General features: G+C 43.3%; 1 protein-coding gene across 1 annotated transcript in view; it reads right to left on the bottom strand.

Moving 5' to 3' along the window:
• Positions 1–5,801: 5,801 nt before the first annotated feature.
• Positions 5,802–14,746, bottom strand: part of PIK3R3 (phosphoinositide-3-kinase regulatory subunit 3) — a 77,801-nt gene continuing 68,856 nt past the window's right edge. The window contains 6 exon segments of the mRNA XM_054211865.1: positions 5,802–9,363; positions 10,778–10,948; positions 11,332–11,406; positions 12,238–12,414; positions 13,549–13,691; positions 14,467–14,592. Coding sequence (XP_054067840.1) covers positions 9,162–9,363; positions 10,778–10,948; positions 11,332–11,406; positions 12,238–12,414; positions 13,549–13,691; positions 14,467–14,592 — 894 coding nt within the window. The 3' untranslated portion in view covers positions 5,802–9,161.

The following is a 14,746-nucleotide window of genomic DNA, read 5'->3' on the forward strand; positions in this document are numbered from 1 at the left end:
CTTGAGCATTTCCGTGCTCAGTCGCTTCGTTCATGGCAGATGGGTCCCACGCACCAGCCGTGTTTGTTGGAGCGCGAGGGAGGGGACAGGCGACCACGTCCATCATGGTTTCCTTAGGGAAGCCCCCCCACACTTTTCGGCAGCTCATGGAGCCATGGAGACCACTTTAGCTGCCTTACCATGTATTCATGACCATGTCTGTGGTACTTTGAGCTGTGGGTGGTGGTTACGTTGCTCCCCTTGCCCAGCAGCATGGTGTCTATTAAACTGAACTATTAGACTAAAATGTCTATTTTGAGATCAGAAACCCAGGAGGGGAAGCAGAGCCGCTTGGTCATTGCAACAAGCTCACGGCTTTCAAACCAAGCCTTGATGGTCCGAACCAAACCCCGATACCTTCATTGAGGCATTTTGGCTGGGGGAAAGATTGGTTTTTGGAGATTGTTCGCGTTTTTTTCCCCAGACTTTTTCCCCATGGGGAAGATCCTCCCATGCTTCTCCCACTGCAACCATCTCCTGCCCTTGGGGAACAGGAATCCCACGAAAGCATCCTGGGGCATCTGTCCATCCATCCCACACTCTGCCCTGTGGTGCCATGCCTGGGGGTGCCTGTCCATTGCTGGCCCCTGGGAAGGGGCCTGCGTATGACTTGGGGAGACCCAGGGGACTTGGAGGAAGCTCTGCATCATTGCCAAGGATGGAAAAATCCCAGGGATCTGCCCTTTCTCCAAGAAGACATCTGAGCTGGGAGATGTTTTTCTTTCCATCCAGTCAGCACAGCCGCTTGGAAATTTCCTACGCCGGCTCCCGGCTGTAATGTTTTCATAACGAAACGAACCGTCTGGCAAAGCCCTGAAAAATGATTCGCCAATTAGTGACTTACATCTTTCCTGTAATTCTACCTCATTAGCCTTTATTAAAAAGAAATAAATTAAATAATACTAAAAAAGAGCCCAGGAACGCCTTGCAGAGCCCTCCCCGTTTCTCGCTGATGTTTCTCCCTTGCTCTCCTCCCGCTTGGGTGCCATGGGGTGCCGCTGTGGTGGCCACGAGCCGGTGATGCCCATGGCTAGTGGCTCCTGCTGCCTCCCCGTGGGCAACTGCATCCCTCCAGCGCTGTACCCCATCCCTCGAGGTGGTGGGGAGCCCTGCACCATGACCAGGGGTTTTTCTGCCCTTTTTGGTGCTCGCCACCTGCTGGCACGGGGGGCCTGGGGTGATGGAGGGGATGCTGACTCAGGGGCCGACAAGGCTGACGCAGCAATGTGCGAAAATGCTGGCTCAGCATCTTTTTAAGTGGTCGACTGAGCAGGTTGGAAAACCGTTGCTCAGCAGTCTGAAAAAACATCGACTAACCCGGTTGCAAAAACAGCGAGCCATTTGCAAGCCCGGCCAGGCAAGCCACGCACAGACCAGTTCTGCCCCTGCTTTTACTTTTCCAAGGATGCTGCTGTGGCATCCCATCCGACTCTCCAAGTTTGAGGGATGAAACTCCCCAGGTTTGCCCTTGCCAGCCCTCAAGTTTGCCCAAGCCCTGTGGCTGGCCACCCTTGGGCTGTGATTTCCAGAACTCCTGCAAAATTAAGGATCTAAGGAAATGGATCCAGCCCCTCCTCTGCCCCCAGCACCAGGAGCGGAATCACCGAACGTGGTTTTCCCTGATGGCAGAGGACGCAATGAGGCATGCAAGGACAGGGCTGAGGGCTCCCGCTCTCTCTAAAGATGCTGCAAAAGGAAGGGAGCGAAGGCTCCATTAAGGAGCGCGCGTGTGCTACGCGTATTTCTCCCTCATCCAGCCCCCAGAGGGTTTCGGGGCCCGGCTGCTCCAGCTGGGAGGGAACTGGACCTCCACGAGCCTTTTTTAAAAGTCTCTGTTAAAGAAGATGCTGAGGGCCTCGGCTGGGAGACACAGACACAGCTAACACCACGACAGCCCGACCACGCTGCAGTTCTGAATTTATTAGAAACAGCTGTCAGTACATCCTTCTAAAACATTACATGTCAATGTGCTTTATTGCAACTTTTTTTTTATTGCATTTTTTTTTTTTTTGATCTAGAGCAAGTAGGCCCAGGATGCTTAGTGTCTGGGATTTATTAAAAGCCCAACCATCTAGTAAAAGAAAGTACAGCAAGATTGTAACACACCTGGTGACAAGTACAGTGTTGCATTACTGAGCTAGAAACTACAGGATGACTCCTCTGAAAACACTAACATACAATTGGTTTCCTTATGAAGCAGTTTGTTTCTTTTCTTTAAAAGTTAAACTACATGATTCCTTTTTTTTTTTTTTTTTTTTTTTTTTAAACCCCCAACTACACCATAAACGACAGAAGAACAGGTTTTACACAAATAACAAACAAGAGTACCAAGGTTACATGCTGGAATTCTTCCGGAAAACCAAAATAATTCGATAGCTTCTGGAGAAGCAGGTTCTGAACAGATGCAGTTTCCCTTAAAGAAAAAAAAAAAAAAAAAATCGAAGCCAAAGAAAAGCGGAAACATTAATGCAAAGGTTGTACAAAGGAGTGTGCTGTTATTTCAGCCCTCGACACAAGGTCAAACACCCACTCATGCTTTACATTGAACCACACCTTATACAAAGAGTCCACTCACAAAGGGACACGTACCAACACCACCCATTGCACATCAGCTCCGGACGGGGGCGGGGGGTGCGGAGAGCAGGGGGGGTTACCCAAACTTGCAAACCTCCGCTGCCTCTCAAAGAAGGAGCTAAGCCTTTGCTTGGAACAAAGCTGAACGCTTCGTCCCAGAGAAAATAACATCCCAATTCAATTCGGTTTGCAAATAAAGTGGTAACCCCCTCCTCCCCCCTCCCCCAAGGAAATCCAGAGTTCAGCGTTTCAGAAGCACATATGCAAGATGAACACAAGAAACTCCTTTTCATTTGACAAAAACAAACCCAATTCTGCCTGAACACGCGGCAGAATGTGCTAACAGTGAATTTTGTTTTATTTTTAAGGGGCAGTGCCACTTACAGCTAATGCATATAAATGTGTACATGAATATATTTTACATATATCTATATACATACAGTACATATACACACACACGCGCGCGCACACACATACACACACACACACACACAGATGATGCAGACCATTACAATCCCGTGGTGCAATAAACAGCCAGATATACAAAATTAACAGGTTTCGTCAAACATATCTTTGCTTGGATGTAGAAATCACTCACGAAAACAAAACAGACCAAAACCCCAACCAGCCCCAACAGGAACCCCCACCGCCCCCGACGGAGACCCAGGGGCAGCTCGCGACTGGCCCCAGCATCCTACAAACTCCCCTCAAGTGACGAGACTGATGCCGGGGGGGAAATATTCACCCTCGGACACTTTTTTTTTTTTTTTTTTTTTTTTTGGTCTTTGGAGGCAATCATTTTTCCAAACGATCCTGAGCCCCTTGCTACGAGCACTTGGCAAGCGCGCCGGTACAGCGCTGCTGAATGGAGGGGGCAAATCTCAGCCCCCCCGATCTCACAGCAGCAATCCCAAAGGAAGGTGGTGGAGGGGGGCATCAAGTTAAAGCTGCTTTCTCTAATACAGGTTGATTAACAAGGCTTTTTTTTTTTTCCTCCTATCAATAAGGGCCCATTCTCATGTTTTTTTTTTTGCCTCTGAAGCTCATATTACATTTTTTAAAGGCAAATTTTAGAACAAATGGTGAGTCCAGTCATAAAATACACTGAGTCTATGCCAATAGAAATAAAAAAAAAAATCCACAAATTCTGCATTAATTGTATGGAGCCAGCCCCAAAGACCAGCACTTCAAGCAGTGTCATCACCTAAACAGTTAACAGCCCAAGCTCCCGATCTGCCCCTGTGAACAAACAGGAAGGAGCTGAAAAGATTTCAAGAGAGATTTTTTTCTTTTCCCCTTCCCATTCGGTGGAAAGTATTTCTGCCCACAGAACGCAAGATTCACAAAAATGTTGGACAAGCTTCATCTAACCCCATCCAAAGCTATTCCTCAGGCAGCACTTAACTAGCCCAGCCCCTTCACGAACAGGCCCACGTTTATTTGGGCTAGTAACTGGGTTCCCTTCTCCTGGCTGCATGGGTTGTGCCAAGGGAAAGGAGGGGATCAGCAATGCAAGTTCCCTTCCAATACGGAAAGAGAAGCAAGTCCTTAAGGACTTCTATTAATTTCCTGACTATCTCCTTGCACCTACGTTTAAGGAGAGTACAACCGATTCCAAAGGGAAGGGTCTGCTCTGGCATCTCCTCTTTCTTTCGTGGTTCGAGGCGGAGGATCCTACTTCACGGTCTGTCTACTGCTTCATCAAACTACAACCAGAGGGATGCTTTAGGATGCTGACCCTTCCTCTTCATTAAAGCTATTTCCTCCGAACGCTGAATTTCAGCAAGCCTAACCCCCCCTCCCCTCAGAGTATCTTTGTTCTTTGGGAACGTTTTGATTTTGCTGTTCCAAAAGCAGAGGTTGCAAAACAACATAAGGAAACTACACGTAAGAAAAGCTGATTTTAAACACGATCTAAACAAAACAACCCCCAACCCATCATAGTGCTTTGTAAAACTGCATTTTGAACCTGTCTCTTACCCCTCCCGATCCACAAACAGTACCTGTTTCATGTCTGCACAATGCAGCAAGCATACAAGACTCACTAACATTTCAGATTTTTATTCCCTGTTAGTGTAACAAAAATAAAAAATAAACAGACATTCAAAAACCGAAGCGAGATTGTTCAAGTACCAAATAAGGGGCTTTTCCAAACTGAAGGTATGACACTCCTATAGCAATTCTGCTGTTTTAAACAGCCACAGCGTTCAGTCATGGTCACGGTGCCACCTGAACCTGCAGAAAGCCCAGGATTTGGGGCAACCGAGACCCTCCTCCCTCCCCTGTTCTCCCCAAAACAGCACTAAGTGTCAACATTCACTTCCACAGTCCCCATTACAGTTGCCTGGCTTTGTGAAGGACAAACTTTGATTTTTGCCCTGCTGTGACTAGCATTCAGGTACGATTAAATACAAGCTCTTTTCCTGGGAATGGCTTTTGGTTGTGGAAGTCTTGCTTACACTAGTGTCAGCGAGAAAAGAATCAGGCCCGTCACATTAAATGGAAAACTTCTTGACCATCTGCCACGTCAAGAGCGATGAGTGTGGAAAGAGCATTTTATTTTTGGTGTAAGACAGAGGGCTGTACTGGATGTAACTCTAGATTGCAACTACCAATGGTGCAAAGCAGCAACCCAATCCACTGCTGATGAGAATTAAAAAAAAAAAATAAAATATCCAAAATACAACCCCTAAATCTAGAGCACTCCCGTATCAGAAGGTGGGCAATCGCATATTACTGCTTCACACACCACTGAGGCATCTCTCAGGACATCCCTCTGTTTCTAGGTTGGTTCTTCCCATGCTAAGATTACTTGTAATCAACAAAGAAACTAGTGGGAAAAAATTTATAACTTACTAACTTCAAAAACATGGCACTCGTGGCTGATGCAATGGGGCCAATGGCAACTGTGGAAGTAGACCTGATTTCCATCCTTATGAATACAAAATACTGAATCACCCCTGATCCCTGCAAATATACTTCAAAACGGATTAGAAGAAACTGTGCATATTCGAGTTTCAACATTCCCCCCCCCCATTTAACACTGTGCAAAAGTTATTTATTTAACTCTACATATATATTTAATACAATATGGGTCAATGAGATCAGTACTCCTCTAACCGCAGTCTGCTAACAGACAGCTGCTACAACAGTGAGACTATTTCCCCCTTTCCTTCCGACTTTTCGACTCTTAAAAGGAAAACCTTCTCACATCATACTGTTTTAACAGAACTTGAGTTCCTTTGTTTTGCCTTTATGTTCACATTTCCTGTATTTGTTCTAGGCTTAACAGCTGCTTTTCACACTAGGGTGTAATCCCGCACCTCGCGGGCCCATTTCTGATTTCTCAGCCATGCAAGTGTAGCACAGCTCCTGGAAGCCGTGGGTTTTTCTCACAGGTCTAACACTACTGAGCAAATAGAATTAGGCCAAGCACAATGAGGACCAAGCCCTTGCCCCACGGATCACACCAGCCACATGTGTCAGTTGGTTTTATACCCATTTTCATTTGCCCTATGAGTGCAAAACGAATCTGTGCAATGGCACATGAGAGTCAATTGTAGCAGCTGGGACCTCAGGTGCCCAAACCAAATACAGCGGCAAAACACAGTCTCCGCGAGACTGCTGAGGGTAACGGAGCCAAATACAAGGGACATCATAGGTTTTGTCTGCCCTGATCTGAAGGTCTGGGCAAAACAAAATTTCAAAGAATGCTTCAAGATGGCTTATTGACTCCAAGCGCATCATTCGCAGCAAATACATCACCTGTGATCAGCAAAGAGATCTCAGAGAGTGAGGGGCCAGAATCCCAACTCACTCACACCACTATAAAGCCAAGCTACCTTCACAGACGCCAATGGAACTACACTCTATTTACCTTGGCAGAGCCGGGGCTGGAGCCTGGACCAAGACCTCACAGGATCAGTCAGATTCCACTATGGGGAAACTTCAGACAGTCCCGCTTTGCTATCCCGCTGCTGTCAGTACTGCGAGGGTGTGCCAGGATTTATAAGCCTGAAAGTAGATCTATGCTTGTTTAAACCAGAACCGAGCCCTATCTAAAAAACAGGTCAGATGTGAAACACTTCAGCCAGGTTGTCCCTGTCACAGAAACAGAGATCAGAAATGCCACATCAGCCTCAAACATTGTAAGAGGAGAGCCCAGCGAGATCACAAAGGCAGAGGAAACAATCAGAGACTCTTCTCGCACAGGTTTTTCCACAGGCATGAGGCATCTGCCTATCGTTTGTACCTTTGAACTGATTTGCCTCATCGGGCATTTGGACTCAGCCCAGCACCAGGGGAAAGCTAGATGCACAAGGGGTGTGAGAATGACAGCTTTACAGCTACCAGATTAGAACTGCAAATTATCCCAAGAGGTAGGGCAAGTTTCTTTAAAAAGAAAAATTTCCATGTCCATATACCACTGAGGAATCCATTCCAGATTTTCACTAAGAGCAAAGGCTACGTCTTATTTTTCCTTTAACCTGGGGAAGTGGGAGAGAAGGGATACATGAGCAGATGTGGGTCACTTTGACATAGCAACTTGCATTAATTTTCTTCTCCTCTCACCCAATTTTGGTTTAAGTTTTGTAGTGTTTAATTTAATTGGAAAAGTGGCATCTAAAGAATTCTTTTCCCGAAGATTGCACTCTGGCTGATTAGAAAGTGCCTAGGATGTATCAGGGTCATTAGTGCAAAATAAGACATCTCACAGGCATGCCAGGCAACCAGACTACCCTTCCTGCGATGGCTGTCAGTGCTCCAGCCTTGTCATTTCTCTGCTTGCAAATTCATGACATTCAGAGAAATAATACTTCTAGTGTAAATATTAAACATCAACAAGCCTGGCACTACTGCCCAGGCTTTAGAGAAAAAAAAACACAACCCACTGGAACAGGAAATAAGCCCCAGGGTCAGAAACGGGTCTAGAGCATTCTCAGACCTGCATGACTGTCTGCTTCCTGTCCTGCACAATGGGTTCATTGCAAGGGAACCGCTTCCAGTAACAGGAACAAAAGTAACTTTCAAGGTTGCACACTGAACAATTACTTTGCCAATTGTTCTTTGATGCCAAGTGGTTCAGTTTGCCAAATTCAGCTCTTTTTCATTTTAGAAGCTTAAGGAATGGAAATAAGCTGCTTTGTATACTTTCCAGGGAGGGGATTTATTGGATGACTGCTACACTTGACGAAGCCCAGGACTACCCACTCCAGTATTTGACAGCAACCCTTGCCAAAGGATGGTACCAGACATCCAACAACTGAGATGTACAGCTCTCCTCCCTTCCTGTGTTTTGCATCATGTCCAAAATAACTACAAGGGAATTTAGGTTATACCCGTGTAAAATCTTGCTTGGCTGCAGCGGTGCGAGAGTTCAGAGCCTAGCTTGCAAAGAACAAATCAGAGATCTATAATTAGCATGCTCACTTCTATACAACTGGAAATGACTACACCTCATGAAAGAATTTGGTACAATAAGCCATCCAGAAGCATTCCATTGCACCTACCTCTTCTATCCCAAAATCAAGCATTACAAGAGTCTGTCTTTGTTCAGCGAGAGAACTGCAACAGGTGAGTGCAAGCTTCATTCTAGTTTACATTCTGAAGCACAGGATCATTAAAAACTGAAAACAGAATTCGAGGCTGAGGAATGGGAGGAAAGGTGGGATGCAGAAAGAGGAGAGTGAGCAATTACATCAGATCGGACAAATTTAGTGTTTTGAAGCCACACTATGTTTAGCTTTTTCCTTTTATTTGTTTCAAGTTTTGGTGTAGAAAGTATGTGCGAATGCTAATGCAACCTTCCCCATAAGTGCTCGATCTAGCAACGAACAAAGTTTTGGTGCGTTCAATTTGGTTATAAATGTTTCCTTTAAGTGAAGACCTGTAGTGCCATTGAAACCAAAACTTTGTTACTGTTGGCAAAAAAATAAAGCAACTTTTCCTTACAAGCATTTTTCCATTTAAATAAAAACCTGAAGCTTTCCCATAATTCCTTTGGTCTTCTCTCACCAAATTCCATGCTACCTCAAGACAAGCCCTCTTTTGGAAGTTCGGCTGAATCGCAGTGAAGCTGCTAAAATTAACAGAGAAGAATTGCTGTGGTAGAGCTTCCCCCCTAGTTTCTTGGGAGTTTAAGACTGAAAGACATTACTGATGCCTCAAACAGAGGCTTCAAATTGTCTCTACACGAACAAGAGAAAACAAAATCCAATTAGAAGTTCCACTGAAGGTGCCTGGCAAAAAATTATCTCCAGAAAACGATGTTTTGCTTCCAGTATTTTTGTATGCATTGTGTTGAGTTTATTCCCCTCATAAGGAAACAAAAGTATCAGTGTAAAAGCACAGCTGAGCTTTTAAGGTAGCACCAGGACACCTACACCCAAGTTGTCGTCTTGTTGCTGCTAGGCCTCTTTTTGATTCACATTCACAGAATCACTTCTTGTGCAAAACAAGCAGTCTAAGGAGAAAGAATGCCCTCCAAGTTCTAATAAAAATTGTAGAAAAGAATCCAAGATAGCCAACACTTTCCTCCTCCCCAAAATTTATCTGCAGAGAGAGGGGGGCATCTGTGCGTAGACAGGATAGGCAAGCCTGACATTTAGGGAATCGTTGTGTTGGACAAGGGATGTCTGCTGGTAATGAAGAACCAAATCCTTAAGTGTGCTGTACAGGTTATATGGTTCTGCAAACCCGTAACCTCTTGGAGTGCTGTAGATCACACAGTGTTTCACTTCTCCATCAGCTCTGCAGGGAAAGAAACCAGGAGAGTTTAACATCAAAGGACAAACCCAAAGTGACAGTCTATTAACAATTAACTAATGCAGCAACCCTGCCAGTCACTAAATTACATAATGGAGGACCCAGCAGATGCAAGTTGAGGAGATTAATACAGCCTGTGAAGAAACAGTGCTTCAGGGCATGTGATTAAACACTCTTGCATAATAATCCACATAAGAGGCCTCTTCTATCCCAGCAGTACAATTCCCTCCTGCATTGTTCTCCAAGTGTTTCTTGGAGAAAAAAAAAAAAAAGTCAAGAGCTTAACCAAGAAGATAAGCACCTGAAGTTAGCTTTGACTTTGCACTCAACTTATCCATCAAGCAAAGAAGCCAAAAACCAGAAATTCTTAGGACTTACAGAGTATTTCATGAAATGCAGCACTAACCTTCAGTGTGCATTTTTTAACGTTAAGCATGGCATTGGTTCAAGTTGGTTCATTATCTGAAGTCATAGCGACTGAGTCTCTAACTTGGCAAAGCAGTTAGTGCAACACAGTACTTCCACAGCTGCTAGAAAAACTTATCTGCCAGAAAGATCAAGTAATCCTTATTACAATCCAAGTCACATGTAGGAACAGGTTACGTGATGCCACCCCTTTGCTATCTTGTAGTATGATACCAACAAAGCAAAGTATCTGATAAACCCATCACTTCTGTAACTGTGACAAACAGGATCCTGAATATAGCAGATACTACAATCTTCGGTTACCTCGAGGTGATATACCTTCACATATTAATTTCTCGGACTTGCTTTCAGAAGCAATTAACTTCATGTGAAATAAATCACTGAAAGCCATTCTACACTCCCAAACAGGCTTGAAGGGTTTTTAGATAATGGAATGAAAGTATTTCTGACCTCCATTACAGCAGCATAAAGCAAAGTGAAACACAAGAAATCAATGCAAGGCTGTGTGAATGTCATAAAAACTACTGCTCACAAATAATGTCTCCTCTGAAGCATCACCATTATCTTAATCATACCAGAGAAAGCACGTAGAGTTGGCCATGTTTGAAAATGAGAATGGAAGATGTTACAGCTTTCCAGCCCTGTTTTTCTTCTTCCCATGTGTTCCTTGGCAGGGAAGAATATGGGAGGAATTTGGCCTTAATTTACCTAGGACTGTAGACCTTCAAGTTGGGATACTTCAGAATTTTGTACTAGCTACTGCGGTGACTAAAGAGACTGCTGGGACTACAGTTATTATGTATTCAAAGCACATTTTTGCAACAAAGCTTTTACCATGTTAGTCCTCCTGCAAACATGCAACATGTTCCGATGGGTAGGCCTAGGCTAGGCCTCATTTTTGTTCTCCAAAATAGAGAGCTGTGGTAGAGATTTATGAATTGAGTAGTTAGAACAAAAAGGAAAATAGACTTACACCACAGAACAAGCATAGCATCCTTTCTTGCTACTCTCTCGAATTAAAAATGCTCCATCAGGTTTCCCACAGAGCAAGTCTTCTGCTTGGGTACGGTTGAGATCCCCAACAAACCAAGTTTTCTCATCATGATGTGGCAGGTTTTCATCTTCTTCATTCACAAAGTATGTGCTGAAAGAGAGGATAAACTTAGCTTAACCAGTCAGCGGTCAGTAAAGGAGTTAATAAGCAGAGTGATTTATTTTTGCCAAAATCATTCAAAGAAATACCAGAACACACCCAAACTAGGAGGTCAGGCTCCTAATGGATAGATATTAAAGACTTCAACTTAGAACTTGGTCGTTCCAACTCTGTTTAATCCTAAATGTTTCAGCAGAGTTGCTGCCTCACATGACATAGAGCCCTCCTAGAGAATTTCTCCCTTTTTCTGCAGTCCTTCCTTTTTCTACAGTCCTTTACTGAGAAACTAGTATTTCACATTACCAACCCCCACAAGACAAAACACTTATTAATGGCACACTTCTTAGTAAAATCATATGCATAATGACACTTACTCATCAATATTGTCATTTTTGATCCCCAGCCAGTCATTTATTCGCTTCTGTCTCACCCCTTTGTGATTGAGCCATCTGCCAAAAGAAGAGAGCATTAATACATTACTTCAGAGTACATGTACGGGTTTTACTTACGGAGCAAGCTGAAGCTCAGACAAAAGGTCCCACAAAGAAACAGTCTGGAGCTTAGTTTGCCCTCCAGTAGCAAAAGCCATAGATTCCATAAGAGCACTTCCTTGCATCATCTTCTGAGATGCCCCCTTTACTGGCCAACAGCAAATAGAAGCCATGAAGAAATCTCTTAAATGGAAAAAGAAGAGGGTACAGCTGAGGCAGAGGTACTGCCTCTGCACAGTGAAGGCCAGAAAGGAAACAGAATACAAATCGTCACAGCTGCCTGTGTCTTTTGGGACAACAAAACAGGTATTGCCACTAGCTTCTTCTAACCTCCTAACATCACCTTCTGAGACAGCACGTTTCCCTGTCTTCTGCCAAGTGCACTGAGTCCAGCGCACGGACATTAGGATTTGGGTAACAGGGGTGTCAGTGAAATCAAGGGTGGGTATGAGCAACATCTGCTGCACCCACCACAGAGAGTACTAACCTCTGTTGTATCAGCAGGTACAGGTTTTGTTTACAACTCATTTATCTTAAATGTTGTATTTACAGGAGTTGCAGAATGTGCGCCTAGTTGTGGCAGGCTCTTTTAAGTCTGACAACAGTGTAATGAAGGAATGAAGACAGGAAAAGGCCAACCACTTACTCAGACATTCCATGCCAGAAACCTTAGCACTCACAGAACTTTGGTTATGAAAAGAAAATTAAATTCCCATTATCCAGATAGAAACAGCCATTAATCAGGTTCATCAGAGACACTACTCTGAGGTACAGGTCAGGCTTACTTACACAAGATACTGATCTCTGATTTTGCGGAGCTGAATTAGGTCAGGCTTGATACTATTCATTTTCTTATCAGTCTCCCTGTTGTCCAGAGCTTGTTTCTTCAAATCTTGTTCCAGGCGCATTTTACTATCATGGATCTCACCCAGGCGTGATTTTAATTTTTCATAGTTCATCATTATCCTGCAAACAAGCGTAATATTTGAGAGGTGAGGTCAAACCAGTCTAGAAGGACTGAATCTTACGGTAGCACTTTTATATAAGAGTATCACAAGAACTGCTGTAACAGCAGCTCCTCCCCTCCACTGCCTCATCTTAGCATGAAAATTACTGTAAGAGTGCCAGAAAAGACCTCTTGCCAAAAGACCTACCACCCTTTTGCATTGTTTGAACTTTCAGTTTACCTTAATATATTTCCTTCTGGCAGAGATGCAGGAACAAATTATCTCTAGGAGAGTAAGCTAGAACAGATTCCTTTTTGGTATATCAATTATGCAATCCCACCATAGGTACCAGTACTAGCAAGATTTCAAATGCAGACTTCAATTACTGATCAAGAGCTATCAAGAAGTAATACTGCTTGTCTCTTCATTCAATATTAGTTTGCAGGTGTGGTACAATTCAGGAAAATAACATGTTTCCCCTGTTAATTGATCTTCAGTCAAAATGAAGCATCACAATCACAGAGCAATATTGTCACAGGTTAACTATTTTCAGTCTAAAAATCTCCTGGAGGTTACCCTACCAAGATTCATAAAACACTGTGCCAAGTTAGGTATTATACTTGACATTTCTTCAAAGGCCCAGATACAACTATTTCTGCTAGTATGTTCACAGAAGGGTAATTTCAAATGAGGCCCTTACCGAATTTCGGTTAGATGGCCACTATCCACTACCAAGAAGTGGCAATTAAATACTCATCTTCTTTGAAAGTGACTAAAACTGACTATGGACTATGAGATTTACCAGATCTATGCCCATTTTGCAGTTTACAAGTAAAGATTTTTCTGAATTATATTCTAAGCAAATCTAAATAGAAGTGGGATATAATTCCCGATTCTCACAACAGTATCTTGATTTACTAAAGTTAAGAGAGAGAATTAATCCAGAGATCTCCCACCTCTTCTGTCTACAATGCAATTCCCTGACAGAAGAGGGCTTTACCGACAGTTCCGACACCTTGAGGAAAGGTGTCAGAGTAATTACTGAGTTTACAAAGCGTTTCATAGGATGTAATATTATATAAAAAACATTTCACAGGAGTTTCAATGTGGACATCGGTTCTTCCTTGTAAGCAAAAATAACTTCAGGGCCTACCGTTCAATTTCTTTGTCATTCCCCTCCCTGCGAAATCGCTCAATGTATTCTTTGCTGTATCTTTCTTGCGAGTGGCACTGTTCCTCAAATATCTTAATAGTTTCATTAAATGCTTCGATTGCTGTCCTCTTCATCTGAATTTCCTATGTGAGGAAAGAGTCCTTCATAACTTGTTCATGATACAGATGACAATGCAAGACTCTACTATGTTCCCTAAATTGACTGAGAAGATGAACTTTTCTCCCCCCACAAGACAAAATGTGATTAATCAGTTTTAAATTTAGTCAAGCGTCTGAGTAGAGTCAGGGAAATCCAGGGAAGACTTAACTCCCTGTAAGTCTACCCTCCTCCCCACATGATGCTCTCTGTAGGCTGCAAACCCCTCAAATATTTTAGTCATATTTTCCATCTTAGTTTGCAGGAAGACTGCCAGTAAACCTCCTCCCCATATATAACTATTTTATTTTACAAGAAGCAGTCCAAATACTGTATTCACACTTCCTTAATGCATAATATCTGGTATCTGATTTGAACATGACATCATAAAAAACCTGGACAAACCCCTCTACAATTCTCACTGCAGCATACAGCAGCTGGAAATACTCAGCAGCCAAGAAAGAAGTCTGCAGTGCGAAGCTTGTAGGTGATGGCATTCTCCACCGCTCTACTGTATACTAGGAAGCTCAGCTCCTCTTTCTTCCTTGCCCCAGTCCGTATCTCTAGGACTATTAGCAACAAGTGACATTCAATGTTTCCATCAGCTTTGAAACCACCCTGCTCTATTCCACAATTTACTAAGCTTTTGCCTTGTATTTTCTGACCTTGGACTGCCTTTATTAGCCATAACAGGTTAAAATAATTTCTTTATTTTTTAAACAAGAAGGAACAGACTCTACAGACCGCTAAAATAGAACCAACCTGTGATGTTCTGGTATATTCTTCATACAATTTGTCGTACTCTTTACTCTTTTCTTGATACTGAGCATGGTATTCTTGAAGCTTTTTTCCTACTGCATCTATATTATCTTCTTTCACCAACTGATCCTGTACATACAAAAAGCTATTAAGTCTTCAAGCAAAGCAGCTTTTCCTTAAAAGTATTCGTTCGTCCACTTATGCACATTTGCATTTTACAGCTATTAGCATCATTTTTATAATCAGGTTTCTACAGAACACAGACACCGTATCTAAATCCCCC

Source organism: Rissa tridactyla, chromosome 8, assembly GCF_028500815.1.
Source record: "Rissa tridactyla isolate bRisTri1 chromosome 8, bRisTri1.patW.cur.20221130, whole genome shotgun sequence".
In the NCBI taxonomy this organism is placed as follows: Eukaryota; Metazoa; Chordata; class Aves; order Charadriiformes; family Laridae; genus Rissa; species Rissa tridactyla.